Source organism: Dromiciops gliroides, chromosome 4 (genome assembly GCF_019393635.1).
Source record: "Dromiciops gliroides isolate mDroGli1 chromosome 4, mDroGli1.pri, whole genome shotgun sequence".
Classification (NCBI taxonomy): Eukaryota; Metazoa; Chordata; class Mammalia; order Microbiotheria; family Microbiotheriidae; genus Dromiciops; species Dromiciops gliroides.
Window position 1 is genome coordinate 484,098 of NC_057864.1, and position 14,213 is coordinate 498,310.

At 40.0% G+C, this 14,213-nt stretch overlaps 1 protein-coding gene across 1 annotated transcript; it reads left to right on the top strand.

The window, feature by feature from the left end:
- The first annotated feature begins 8,499 nt into the window (after positions 1-8,499).
- LOC122756073 (60S ribosomal protein L30-like) lies at positions 8,500-10,032 on the top strand. The gene has a single exon (XM_044005171.1). The coding sequence runs from the start codon at positions 9,065-9,067 to the stop codon at positions 9,410-9,412; it is 348 nt and encodes a 115-aa protein (XP_043861106.1). The 5' UTR covers positions 8,500-9,064; the 3' UTR covers positions 9,413-10,032.
- Positions 10,033-14,213: the final 4,181 nt, after the last annotated feature.

The following is a 14,213-nucleotide window of genomic DNA, read 5'->3' on the forward strand; positions in this document are numbered from 1 at the left end:
GCTTTTGTCCTTTTTATTCCCACTGGCGGCGACTGAGGGACTGGGGAAGGCAGGCAGGCCGAGGAGACGGGTTCAGAGAGGGGAGGTGACTTGGCCGAGCTCACGCAGCTTCTAGACCATACATAAATAAGGAGGAAGAAGTTACGGGTCTTGTGCTGGCCTAGGGGGAAGTCAGACGGAAGATGCCGAGCTAGAGGGGCGCTCTTCTCGCCCGAGAGAACATCTAGGAGGGGGCAGCAGGGAGAATTCCTGTGGGCCAGAAGGGAGAAGCTCCTGACCTCGTTTCCCCAGGAAGAGGCTGCTTCCAGCAGGAGATGGAAGGAAGGCGCAAAGTGCAAGTTACTGAAATGTCGGGCTGCTCGTGTTGTCTCTTCTGCCCTTTGGGGCCAAATGCCTGGAAAAGCTCCTCCCCTTTCTGGCCTCCCACTCTCTGCTTAAGCCCTTCCGCGCTGGTCATGGAGCCGAGAGCGCTCGCCCCTAAGTATCCCCCATCTCTTGGGTGCGGAGTCCGCCGGCCTTTCCGCCTCCCGGAGGCTTGACGCTGCTGGTCTCTCTCTCCTCTCCGGCGTTCCGGACCCTAACCCTCTTTCTCCCGGCTCGTCTTCCTTCTGACAGCTCCTGTAACCTCCCTTGCGGGATCCTCAGCCGGAACCTAACCCCGGGGGTCTCAGGGTCTGTCCTGAGGCCTCTTCTCTTCTCTAGCTATACTGCTTCCCTGGGGAGTTCATCAGCTTCCATGGATCTAACCACCGTCTCTATGCTGACAATTCTCCTATTTACCTTTCCTGCCCCAGCCCTGGGCTGATCTCCAATCTCCAATTTCCAACTGCCTTTCAACTCAAGCCGGTTGTCCAGTAGCCATTTTAAGTTCAACGTGTCCAAAACTAGTCATTCTCTTTTCCCGGAGCCTCCAGCGTATTACTCTCAGGGTACCACCATTCTCCCCAGTACCTCAGGCTCTCTACCAAGGTGCCATCCAGGACTCCTCATTGTCTCTCATCCCCCATATTCAACATGGCGCCAAGGCCTGTTGTTTCCCTTTGTAGAACATCCCTGAAGTATGAGCCCTGCTCTCCTCTTACCCTGCCCCGTCCTGGCGCAGGTCCTCCTCAGCTCACAGCGGGACTATTGGAATATCAGCTGGGGGCTGGGGGGGGGGGATGGGGGGGGCGGAACCTGCCTGGCCCGGTTTCTCCACACTCCAGCCCATCCTCTATTCAGCCACTAAAGCGATTTTTCACAGGTCTATTTCACCCCCTCTAGTCAATAAACTGTCACCTTCATGATCAAATATAAAATCCTTTGTCATTCAAAACCCTTCATAACCTGCCCCCTCCCCCCCCCCACACACACACACCTCCTTTTCTGGTCTTCTTACATCTTACTCCTCCGCATGAACTCTTCAGTCTAGTGACACTCAGTTCCAAGCTATTCCATGAACAAGACTCACCATCGCTCAGCTCTGGGCATTCTCTCTAGCTCCACATATCTGGAACGCTCTTTCTCCTCCACTCTGACCACTGACCTCCCTGGCTTCCTTTAAGTACTAACAAAAACCTCATCTTTTACAGGAAGCCTTTCCCAACCTTTCTTATTTCTAATGTCTTTGCCTCTGTTCATTATTTCCTATTTATCCTGTATATAGTTTGTACATATTTGTTTTTTATCTCCCTCATTAGGTTATAAGCTCATGAAGGGTAGGGACTGGCTTTTGCCTCTTTTTGTATCCCTGGTGCTTAGCACAGTGCCTGACACATAGTAGGAACTTAATGTTTATTGATTGATTGATCACCATTACTGTAAGGGCATATGCTAATGTTGCATATATACAATCACACACATTAAGCATATAACATCAAATTTCCCAGAAACAATCATGGTTCAAAAGACTTTTGCTTTTATTCCCTGCCTAAAAAGTGTACTAGCAACAAGATCATTGTGTTGCTCAAAATGTTATATGCTTGACACCATAGATATAGATGCATGTATATGTGTATGTCTGTGTGTCTGCTCAGCATATTGGATGGCATGCTGGACCAGGTAACAGGGAGATCTAAGTTCCCATCCCATTTTTGACACTTCCTCATTGACAGTTCACAACCTCCCTGAGCTTCAAGCAACTCCTTAAATAGGTGAGAAAGGGAAGAATGGGTGGGTGTAAATTAAGGGAGGGATTAACCTTAAGCAAAAAGAACTCTACCTAAGATAAGCAAAAACATTTACACCATCTCTTTTCATAGTGGCAAGAAATGGAAACTGAAGGTTGTCCACCAACCAAGGAATAGTTGAAGAATCATGATGCTTGGTTTGTGGTGGGATACTATTGTGCTTTAAGAAATGATGGAGACGATTTTTTCAGAGAAACCTAGGGGGACTTCCATGAACTAATGAAGAGTGAGGTGAGTAGAACCAGAAGCTTATATAGTAACAACAATATATGAAGGACTTAGGAACTCTGATCAATGCAATGATCAACCACAATTCCAGGGAACTCATGATGAAACATGATAAAGAGGTGATTGACTCAGACTGTACCATTCAATTCATGTTTGTAATGGGTTTTGTTTTTTCTTTCTTTCTAATTTAGGGAATAGGGGAGGTAGTAAGGAGAGAAGGAAGATTTTTTTGGATTAAAAAAATCAAAATAGGGGCAGCTAGGTGGCACAGTGGATAAAGCACCGGCCCTGGAGTCAGGAGTACCTGAGTTCAAATCCGGCCTCAGACACTTAACACTTACTAGCTGTGTGACCCTGGGCAAGTCACTTGACCCCAATTGCCTCATCAAAAAAAAAATCAAAATATGTAGGACAGCAAAGGAAATCAATTATATTAAAATTCAGTATTAGAAAGAAGTAAAGAGGAAGTTGACTGTAGCTGCTAAGGCTACACAGAGAAGCCACCAACCAACTTCATTTCTTAAAAAATATGCATGAATTAGAAGCAAGAAGTAGTAACAGAGGATGGATACCAATGGCACGTGAGCTGAGGTTGATGAGGGTAGATGGCTAAGGAACAAAAAGGATGTTTTCAGCTCTATTGAGGGAAAAAGGAAGATCAAAGATTGTTGCTGGGATGCCTAGGACAGCAGTAACTAAGGACAGAGAGAAGAGGGAATGGCTCAGTCCTTATTTGACTTCTGTTTTCTATGCCAAGAAGAATGACCTTTAGACAGTCGGGGAAGGACGGAACAGAAATGACTAATGGATGGTTGATATCCAAGATTAACAAGGAGGCTGTAAGAGAACCCCTTGCTGCTCATAATGAGTTCCAGTTATCTGGACTAGATGAACTGCATCCTAACAGACCAAAAGGACTGGTAGACAGAAACGCTAACCTACCATCAGTGTTGCGTGACTAGAGAAGAGCAGATGTCATCAGTTCAAAGAGGTAAGAGAATAGGAGTGGTGTTTACCTACCCAGCATATGTACTATGATAAGTATAGTATTCAAAAAATAAACAAAATGCACCAAGCTCAAAACAAGCTATACTTTGAACTCACAACGAACTAAACAAAATGACTTCCCAAATGGAAACTATACCTGTCTTTACCTGCCAATTCTCCTAGAATGTTGCAACTTAAAAGTTCCATGTTCTGGGATTCCAGCCCTTGGAGAATACTCTGAGTCAAAAAGGCTTGAGAACAACTGGAAGAGAGCCTGCAAACTCTAGGCCAGGAAGCTTGACTTCCTTTCTTGGCAAAATTCTTGAACAAATGTTTAAAGAGACAGTAAGTGAAATTACTATTGGACAAAATAGGGCCCAGACACTGAGCCTCCCGGCCAACCAGACAGGTCCCCCCCAAGGTCTCATTCTCTGTCCTTCCTCCTCATCCCTGAGGAAGTATATTAAATCAACTTAGCTTGGGAGTGGGTGGTGTGTGATTGCAACTGTCATTGGGGGAAGTGTGACAATCTGCTGTCCTCGGGTTAGCAAAGTCTCTTTTCTGAAACCCTGTATGTGCCTAGGAGAAAGCTCACTCCCTCTGACACTGCTCCTCATCATCCCTGCTGTGCCCTTACCTGGCTCTGCCCTCCCCTTCCACTAAGCATTCTGGAATCCCTTTCTGTTGTTGCTAAATGGCCCTTACACTAGATGTTTCTTCTCACACTTGCAGACCTGCTAGATCAGGAGGAGGAGGAAGCCTGCTTCTTGTTCCTCCTGGCCACTCTCAGAGCCTCTCCCAATCAGCAACAGCTTCTCCTTTGTGGTTCCATCTATCCCAAACCCTGGTGGCAGCTGTTACCAGGCCATTCGTCACCTTCATTCTCCCTTAGCCGCAGATGAAATTTACCATAGCCATGGTATCTTCAAAATCCACAAAGGTTCCACCTCCAGGATCCAGAACTCTGAACTTCTTCTCTCCAACTTGGCAGGTTCCATTGTTAATGGGTTTGGGCAGGAAAATGAGATCAGCCATCAGAGCTCGTCCCAACCTCAGTATCCTTTACTCCCCACTTCCCTTTACCCTCTTTCATGTCTAGGTTATTTTTATGTCTTGTTGATTCTACTTGTACAGCATCTCTCAGAGCTGTCCCCTAGTCTAGAGCCCCATCACCTCTCGCCTGAACTCTTATAATAGCCTCCTGATGGATGCCTATAAGGCATTTCTCTTTCGAATCATTTCTGATCAGAGAACAGAACTAGACAAGCCAGAGAAGTTCTCATTCCTTAGGGATAAGTGGATGGGTACGTGACCCATTTTTACTTATCCCAGAAATACACCTTCTTAGATTGAAAATAACAGTAGTAAAAGAGGGCAGTTACTGAAATCCCCATGAGTTTCATCAGGACACGCATAAACACAACGAATAGATTTTTTTTAAATCACTGAAGTTTGATTGCTTAAAATGGAAACCTTGGTACACACCCTCCAATTCCCAATGTTCTTTTAATTTCATTCATTTGATGACGACTAAAAGGAAAGAAATCCTAAGGAAAAGATTGTAGTTAATTGGCTTAATTTTTTGTCATTTCACATACAATCCATTAAAGAATGTTTGGACTGCCGGCAAGGATGTTAAATAACTGCACCACTCCTCTTTGCTGCACACAATATTTTCTTGTTGATTGGTATTTTTGCAATTAGCCATCTACCCACCACTACTTCCCAGTAGAGGGGCAGCTAGGTGGCACAGTGGATAGAGCACTGGCCCTAGAGTCAAGAAGACCCAAGTTCAAATCTTGCCTCAGAAACTTGCTAGCTGTGTGACCCTGGGCAAGTCACTTAACCCCAAATGCCTTAAAAACATCTGGAGCAGGGGGCAGCTAGGTGGCACAGGGGATAAAGCACCAGCCCTGGATTCAGGAGGACCTGAGTTCAAATCCAGCCTCAGACACTTGACACTAGCTGTGTGACCCTGAGTAAGTCACTTAACCCCCCCTTTGCCCCACAAAAAAACCCACAACAAACAAACCAAAAAACCCATCTGGAGCCATCTCCAGTCATCCTGATATATCTTGCTACTGGACACAGATGGCTCTGGAGGAGAAAGTGAGGTTGGTGACCTTCCTTGCACAGCCCTCCCTCACGTAAACCCAATTCAGTGCAAGTCATGCCATCACCCCAATGTCATGGTCCTCTTCAAGAAGGAAGGACAAACAACAACAACAACCCGGTGGAAGTAAAGGGTCTGTTTCCATGTTTATCTATCCTGGGCTACCAGATTACATAGGTCTAATTTAGGAGGATATTGGAGCTGCTCGATGTTCTTTGCTAAAATAGTGTTCATTACACAGCTTCTTCATAATCTCTTTATGGGATTTTGAAACACTGGGTTTAAAAAAAAACTTTAGCAATTTTAAATCGAAGGTATGATGGGAAGAAAATCTGTAGAAAAGCATTTAGAACTTTCTTCTCATAGTTGATTTGGACTTCAATTCTATTAGTCCATTCATTCATTCATTCATTCATTGGCCAACTTACCTTGTCTTATATGGGCATTTTTCATTTGTCCCAGGAACTGAATGGAAATACACTGTGTAATGTAATGGTCTTGATCCCTAATTAGCTTGCTTATAATTTTTTTCTATGATAACCTAAAATTTACATTTAAATATAGCACTAAAATGTAGTTTACTATTTAAAAAAGTGATGAGCAGGATACTATCAGAAAACCTGGAAAGACCTAGATGAGCTGATGCAGATTGAAATGTACTGTATACAAAATAACAGCAATATTGTAAGATGATCTGCTGTAAATGACTTGGTTATTTTCAGCAATGCAATGATCTAAGACAACTATGAAGGACTTATGAAAAATGCAATCCATCTACAGAGAAAGAACTGAAGGTATCTGAATACAGATTGAAGCATAATTTTTTTGTTAGTTCCTTTATCTGAAGTTTTGTTTTTGTCTGTTTTCTTTCACAACCTAGCTAATGTGGAAATGTTTTGCATGATTACTCATGTATAACTTACTTATACTGAGTTGCTTGAGTTCTTGGGGGGTGAGAAGGGAGGGAGGAAGAGAATTTAGAAAACAAAGTTATAAAAATTAATGTAAAAATTTATTTTTACATGTAATTTGGGAAAATTAAAAATTCTAAAATATAAAACAAATTTTAAAAATAAAATTAAAATTAAATATACCATCAATGAGCTGTAGATCAGAGATTCTAAACCTGGAGTCTATAAATATTTTTCTATAGTTTGATAACTATTTCAATATATTTCCTTTATAATCCTATGTATTTCATTTTATGCACTTAAACATACTCTGAGGGGCAGCTAGGTGGTGCAGTGGATAGAACACCAACCTCAGACACTTGACACTAGCTGTTGTAACCCTGGGCAAGTCCCTTAACCCTCATTGCCCCACAAAAACAAAAACAAAAACAAAAACAAAACAAAACAAAAAAACACTCTGAGAAGAGTCCTATAGATTTCACCAGACAATCAAAGAGGTCCAAAACACACCAAAAAATGAAGACCCACTGCTACAGATGAGGTTTCTATTCTCCAAATCTGGGAAGAACAAGTAAATTACTTTGGTTGGAGCAAAAGATTCTTAGGATAGACAAGCAACATATGTCAAATTAAAGTCTAGAGTGCATTCCATTTGAGTTTTATAGGCCAGTGATCACCAGATTTGTTAGACCTATGGTCCTGTTCCATCTTCCAAAATGGGAAGCACTATAATAAACTTCAAGCAATGACAAGACCACTAAGATTCTCAATTAACCATAATTCCCCTTTGCATTCCAGTTTTAAGGATCTACCAAGGCAAGTTCTATTTAAGAGATTCTCCATACATATTTATTACCTTACTAGGAGAAAATAAAGCATGACAAAAGATTATACCAAAGGTTTAGTACGCACATTAGCATCACCAAAACAATTGTATTTAACCTAAAGTTGGTATAAATTAAAATCAATTTCCTATGCCTTCTATAAGTAGATAGGATACCTATAACTAGAGGCACCACAAGATTGAGGGTTCTAAATCAAATATAACCCAATCCCCAGGGCCCATTGGTATGAAACTCGCTCCTCTTGGGTAGAGATTAATGCATCGCACCTGCATAAAGTTTCTTAAGTCTTAGGCCTGTCTGGCTTCTGTCTTTAAGAGAGAGGATGGACAATACCAACCCTTCAAGTTGGTGAAGGGAGAAAAAAACCTTGGAAAGAAACTGACATGAGAGGAATTGTCATCATCCACCCTCTGCCTTGAATCGGAAAGCCAGAAAAGCCCGAACAGACTGCATATCTCTTCTCGCTCTCCCCTTAAGCAGGCATGAGAGCCTGATCTCCATCAATGAAAAGAGTCCCACATCAACAGGTTTGGGGGCTCAAGTCACCCAAAAGATACAATTATCTTCAGAAGGCATAAGAAAATGGGGCAGCTAGGTGGTGCAGTGGATAAAGCGCCAGCCCTGGATTCAGGAGGACCCGAGTTCAAATCCCACAACTAAAGTGCAATGTTCCACATTGGGTTCTTTCCATTGGACCACTTCCTCATTTTATAAATAAACTAGAGCCAAAGGAAGTTAAGTGATTTGCCCAGGGTCACATTAGCCTGGGTCCTCTGACTTACAATCTAGTGGCAAATAAAGATTACTTCAAACCGTTTTGGAGTCACTCATTTGTTCATAAGTTACGAGGAAGCAGGTTGGTTCTTTTTTTTATTTAAAATATTTTATTACTTTCCAGTTACATATAAGGATAGTTTTCAACATTTGTTTTCATAGGATTTTTAGTTCCAAAATTTTCTCCCACCCTTTCTTCCCTCCCTCCTTCCCAAGATGGAAAGCAGTCTGAGATAGGTTGTATATGTACAATCACATTAAACATATTTCTACATTAGTCATCTTGTGAAAGAAGAATCAGAGCACAAGGGGAAAACCTCAAAAAAAAAAAAAAGAAAAAAAAACAGTCCAAAAGTAGAAACAGTATGATTCAATCCTCATTCATAATTCACCTGGATGTTGAGAACATTTTCTATCATGAGTTCTTTGAAATGGTTTTGGATCATTGCACTGCTATAAGAAGAGCCAAGTCTATCACCATTGTTCATCACACAATGTTGCTGTTACTATGTACAATGTTCTCCTGGTTCTGCTCCTCTCAGTCAGCATCAGTTCATGTAAGTCCTTCCAGGTTTCTTGGAACTCCTAGCAGGTTGGTTCTTGAAAGAACCATGCAAACAGAGTTATACAAATAAAACAATTTATCATCTATGCCTTCCTTTTAACCTTGAAAGAAAAATTTAAAAGATGTTAATTTATTAAATTATATTTATATCACCAAACAACCAACCAGGAGAACTAACTTCCCTGATATTCTATTGTATTTATATTTTGCTTGACCACATGGAATATTTATTATTGTTCAGTTGTTTCAGTTGTGTCTGACTCTGCATGACTCCATTTGGGGTTTTATTGGTAAAGAAGAGTGGTTTCCCATTTCCTTCTCTAGCTCATTTTACAGATGAGGAAACTGAGGCAAATAGGGTTAAGTGACTTGCCCAGAGTCACACAGCTAAAAAGTATCTGAGGGATCTTTCTTCCTGGCCATCTTGGCGGCAGGTCTCTGGATGAGGGTCCTCCCGCACCGCAGGCAGGAAGATGGTGGCTGCAAAGAAGACGAAAAAGTCGCTGGAGTCCATCAACTCGAGGCTCCAGCTGGTGATGAAAAGTGGCAAATACGTGCTAGGCTACAAACAGACCCTGAAAATGATGAGACAAGGCAAAGCCAAATTGGTCATCTTGGCCAACAACTGCCCAGCCTTGAGGAAATCAGAGATTGAATATTACGCTATGTTGGCCAAAACTGGCGTCCATCACTACAGTGGCAACAACATTGAATTGGGTACAGCATGTGGGAAGTACTACAGAGTTTGTACACTGGCTATCATTGATCCAGGTGATTCTGATATCATTAGAAGCATGCCAGAACAGACCAGTGAAAAGTAAACTGTACAAAAGTATTCTTTAATAAACTGGCCAAAACTTGCTTAAAAAAAAAAGTATCTGAGGGCAGATTTGAACTCAGTTCTTCACATGGAATATTTTCATAATTTCTATAAATAAGCTGCTCATGTTACTTAGTCCTTCAAAATGGTGCTGATTTAACTTGTATTGATTAATATTATAATGGGCACAAAGGCATAGGTTATTAGTTTTTTAAAATTCAATTTTATTTTCCATTCCAAATTCTTTTCCTCTCTCTTCTCCATCCTCTATTCACTGAGAAGAGAAGAAAAACAAAGCCCATTCCAAATATGTAGAGTCAAAACCTGGGTTACTCTTCTGTATCACCAACACAATGCTTAATTTTCTTGTCAGAACCTCAGAATCTTCCACAGATTTTTAGTTCTCATAAACAAGAAGCAGAAGATACAGAATTAGAGAGGTGGTGTTACTACTAGACTATACTGACCACATCTGGAAGACCGTATCTAGACTTGGGCTGAATATAGTGTTCAATGCCCAGGCAAGTTAGACCTGATCAGAAAACAACTAGGATAATGAGAGAATTCTGACTTCCTGCCATGCATTTAACAGTTGATAGAATTTTAGAGATTTATTTAATATAGTAGAGATTTAAGAGGAACATGTATATTTTATTAACTTTCTGTAAAGAATTGTGATTTGGAGTTTTTATAACCCCATCTTTGCTTCATCATGGTCAGACTGAAAAGATGCAAGCTTTAAAAGCCTAAGAGAAGATGGGTGTGTACTTTAAGAGATTATGGAACAAACAACACAAAGAACATTTATTGAATAAAAGTATCAAAATTAAGTACCTAAGTCCCACTTAGGACTTCCCCCACACCCACATGGGCCTGGCCAAATTATAACGGGGACAGTCGGGGGGGGGGGGTATGTTGAACCAACTGGAGACTCAACCTGGCTATAGAACCACCCTTACTGTAAGAGAGGAAGGAAGGGGGAGAGAGAGTACTCCCAAAGAGAGGGACAGAGGAGGAAGGTTGAGAGAGAGAGAGGAGCTGGTATGTGTGTGATCTTTCTACCTAACCAGGAGACACTGCAAAGCTGATTCTCATTAGACCGAAAGATTCTAGGTGGTGGTGGGTCTGTGTTCCTTCCAGCTAGGCTAGTTCATTAAGCCAGCTGAGCTGAAAACAAGTTTGGGGTTTGAGTCATTTTTTTTTTAGATAAGCTATTTTAACTATCTCTATCCCCTTTCTCATTGTCTCTAGCTTTATTAACTCCACTTGTGTTGTAAATTTTGTTACCATTAATAAAACCTGATTTCTTTGTGGAAAAGAGGCTGTTAATCTCCTTTCTTATTAGTCTAGGAGACATAACTGGAAAAGAGGCAGTTTGGACAAGGGGAAACTCTGGACCTAGAGGTCCCCCATTATTTTCTGAACCCCAATATTACAGCAAGCTGCCCAATTAACCCAGTAAGTAAAAGATATACTTCAATCTACATTGAGTTCATCAGTTCTTTATTTGGAGGTGGATAGAATGTTTCATCATGAAAATTTGTGTAATTGGAATTGTGGTGGGTTATTATGTTGATCAGCTACTCTTTCATTGTTGATCATACTTAAAATATTACTGTTATTGTGTAGATGGTTACAATCTCCTGGTTCTACTCTCTTCAGATACAAATATCATCTCATTTGATCCTCACAACAACCCAGGGAGATGATATTCACTATTGGTTCTCCTGGTTCTACTCACTTCACTTTGCATCAGTTCATACAAGTCTTCTCAGGCTCTTCTGAAAACATCCTGCTCATCATGTCTTATAGTACAATAGTATTTCATCACAATCATATATCACAACTTGTTCAGTCATTCCTCAATTTATAGGCATCTGCTTAGTTTTTTCTTTTCTTTTCTTTTTTTTGCAGGGCAATGAGGGTTAAGTGACTTGCCCAGGGTCACACATCTAGTAAGCATCAAGTGTTTGAGGCCGAATTTGAACTCAGGTCCTCCTGAATCCAAGGCCAGTGCTCTATACATTGCACCACCTAGCTGCCCCCTTTGCTTAGTTTTCAATTCTTAGTCACCACAAAAATAACTATTATAAATATTTTGTACATGTGGGTCCTTTCTTGATCTCCTTAGGTTAGGATTAGGGTTAGCAGTATTGCTAAGTCAATGGGTATGCACAGTTTAAAAGCTTTTTGGGTACAATTCCAAATTACTTTCCAGAATTATTGAACTAGTTCACAGATCTACCAACAATGGATTATTGAGCCTCTTCTCCCACATCCCTTCCAGCATGTAATTTTCCTTTTTTGTCATCTTTGCCAATCTGATGGGTATGAGGTGGTACCTCAGACTTGTTTTAACTTGCATTTTCCTAATTGTTGATGATTCAAAGCATTTTTTCATGTCGCTATTGATAGGTTTGATGTCTTCATCTGAAAATTGTCTTTTCCTATACTTTGACCATTTGTCAATGGGAGAATAGTTCTTATTCTTGTAAATTTGACTCAGTTCCCTATATATTTTAGAAATGAGGTCTTTATCAGATTTGTGGCAAAGATCCGACCCCTCTCCCCAAACTAGTTTTCTGTTTTCTTCTAATTTTAGCTACATTGGTTTTCTTAATACAAAAACTTTTACATTTTATATAGTCAAAATTCTCCATTTTACTTCCCATTAACCTCTCTATCTCTTCTGGGGTCTTCCCCATCCATAGATGTGACTGGCAATGTCTTGCCTGCCCCATTAATTTGCTTCTGTTAATCCACACACATTCTGAGCTGTTCTTGGTATATGGTATCAGATGTTAGTCTGCACCCAGTTTCTGTCAGCCCACTTTTCTTTTTTGTCAAAGGGCAAGTTCTTGCTTGAATATATGGAGTGTTTACTTGCTTACAGATATTATGTACCTAATCTATTCCAGGGATCAGCATTTCTCTTACTCGGTACCAAATTATTTGGATGATTACAATTTTGTAGAAGAGTTTGAAATCTGCTAGGTACTGCTAGACCTCCTTCCTTCCCATTCCCCATCATTGATTCCCTTGATATTTTTTACCTTTTGCTCTTCAAGATGAATTTTGTTATTTTTTTCTATCTATAAAGTAATTCTTTGGGAGGTTGATTGGTATGACACTAAAAAAATAATTTAGATGGGTTTTATAATTCTGTTCATATAGTTCACATGCATGTGTGTATGCATGTGTGTCTTGATTCTCCAGTATTAATACTGTCTCTAGCTATTTAAAATAGAATTTTTCTATCTCTTTCTGCTTAATTTTGTCCACAATATATATAAATGCTGATCTGTTTATTTTATATTCTGAAACTTTGCTGTTGTCCATTGTTTCAATTGTTTTTTAGTTGACTCTAGCATTCTCTAGATAAACCATCATGTCATCTGTAAAAAGTGAGTTTTGTTTCCTTTTCATCTATTTATTCTTTCATTTTCGTTCATCTTATTATAGCGAGCATTTCTAGTGCAAAGGAAATAGTAGTAATGATAATGAGCACCCTTGCTTCACTCTTTATCTTCTTACAAAAGCTTTTAATTTATCCCCATTACAGATAATGCTTGCTCTTGGTTTTAGATACTGTTCCCTCAGACAAACTGAAACCTGGGAAAGACCTTCATTCAGAAAGGCCAAGGTGACGCACTACATCTCAGGCCGTCACCAGTCATATTGACTTTTATCTTGCCATTAGACTCCAATGACTCTGGAGAAGAGAGTGAGCTGACCTCTATGAAGCTCTGCCTTACTTAAATCCAATTTACTTGAAAGTCAAGAGAAGGCTATTACTTATTTTTTTTATCTTAAGAGTACTTTGTTATTTTCCAGTTAAATGTAAAGATAGTTTTCAACATTTGTTTTTTATAAGATTGAGTTCCAAATTTTTCTCCCTCCCTTCTTCCCTTCCCCCTCCCCAAGACAGAAAACAATATGATATAGGTTATATATGTACACTCACATTAAACATATTTCTGCATTAGTCATGTTGTGAAAGAAGAATCAGAACAAAAGGGAAAAATCAAAAAAAAAAAAAAAAGTAGAAACTGTATGGTTCAATATGCATTCAGATTCCATGGTTCTTTTTTCTGGATGTGGAGAGCATTTTCCATCATGAGTTCTTTGGAATTGTCTTGGATCGTTGTATTGCTGAGAAGAATTAAGTCTATCGCAGTTGATCATCTCACAATGTTGCTGTTACTGTGTGCAATGTTCTCCTGGTTCTGCTCACTTCACTCAGCATCAGTTCACTTAAGTTTCTCCAGGTTTTTCTGAAATCTGCCTGCTCATCATTTTTTATAGCACAATAGTATTCCATTACATTCATATACCACAACTTGTTCAGCCATACCCCAATTGACGGGCATTCCCTCAATTTCCAATTCTTTGCCACCACAAAGAGAGCTGCTAGAAATATTTTTGTAATACTTAATATTTTAAGGAAAACTCTTTATTCCTGTGTTTCTTAGTGCTTTTAATAGGAATAGGTGGTGCATTTTGTCAAAAGATTTTTCAGCATCTGTTGAAATAATCATGTGATTTTTGCTATTTTTGTTATTGATATAGTCAACCATGCTGATAGTTTTCCTAATACTGAATCAGCCCTGCATTTCTGGTATAAATCCAACCTTTTCATAGAAGATCTTGTTATTATATTTATTTCTGTAATCTTGCTTGTATTTATTTAAAATTTTTGCATCAACATTTATTAGGAAAATTTGGTCTATAGGCTTCTTTCTCTGTTTTGACTCTCCTTGGTTTAGGTATCATAACCATATTTATATCATGGAAGGACTTCT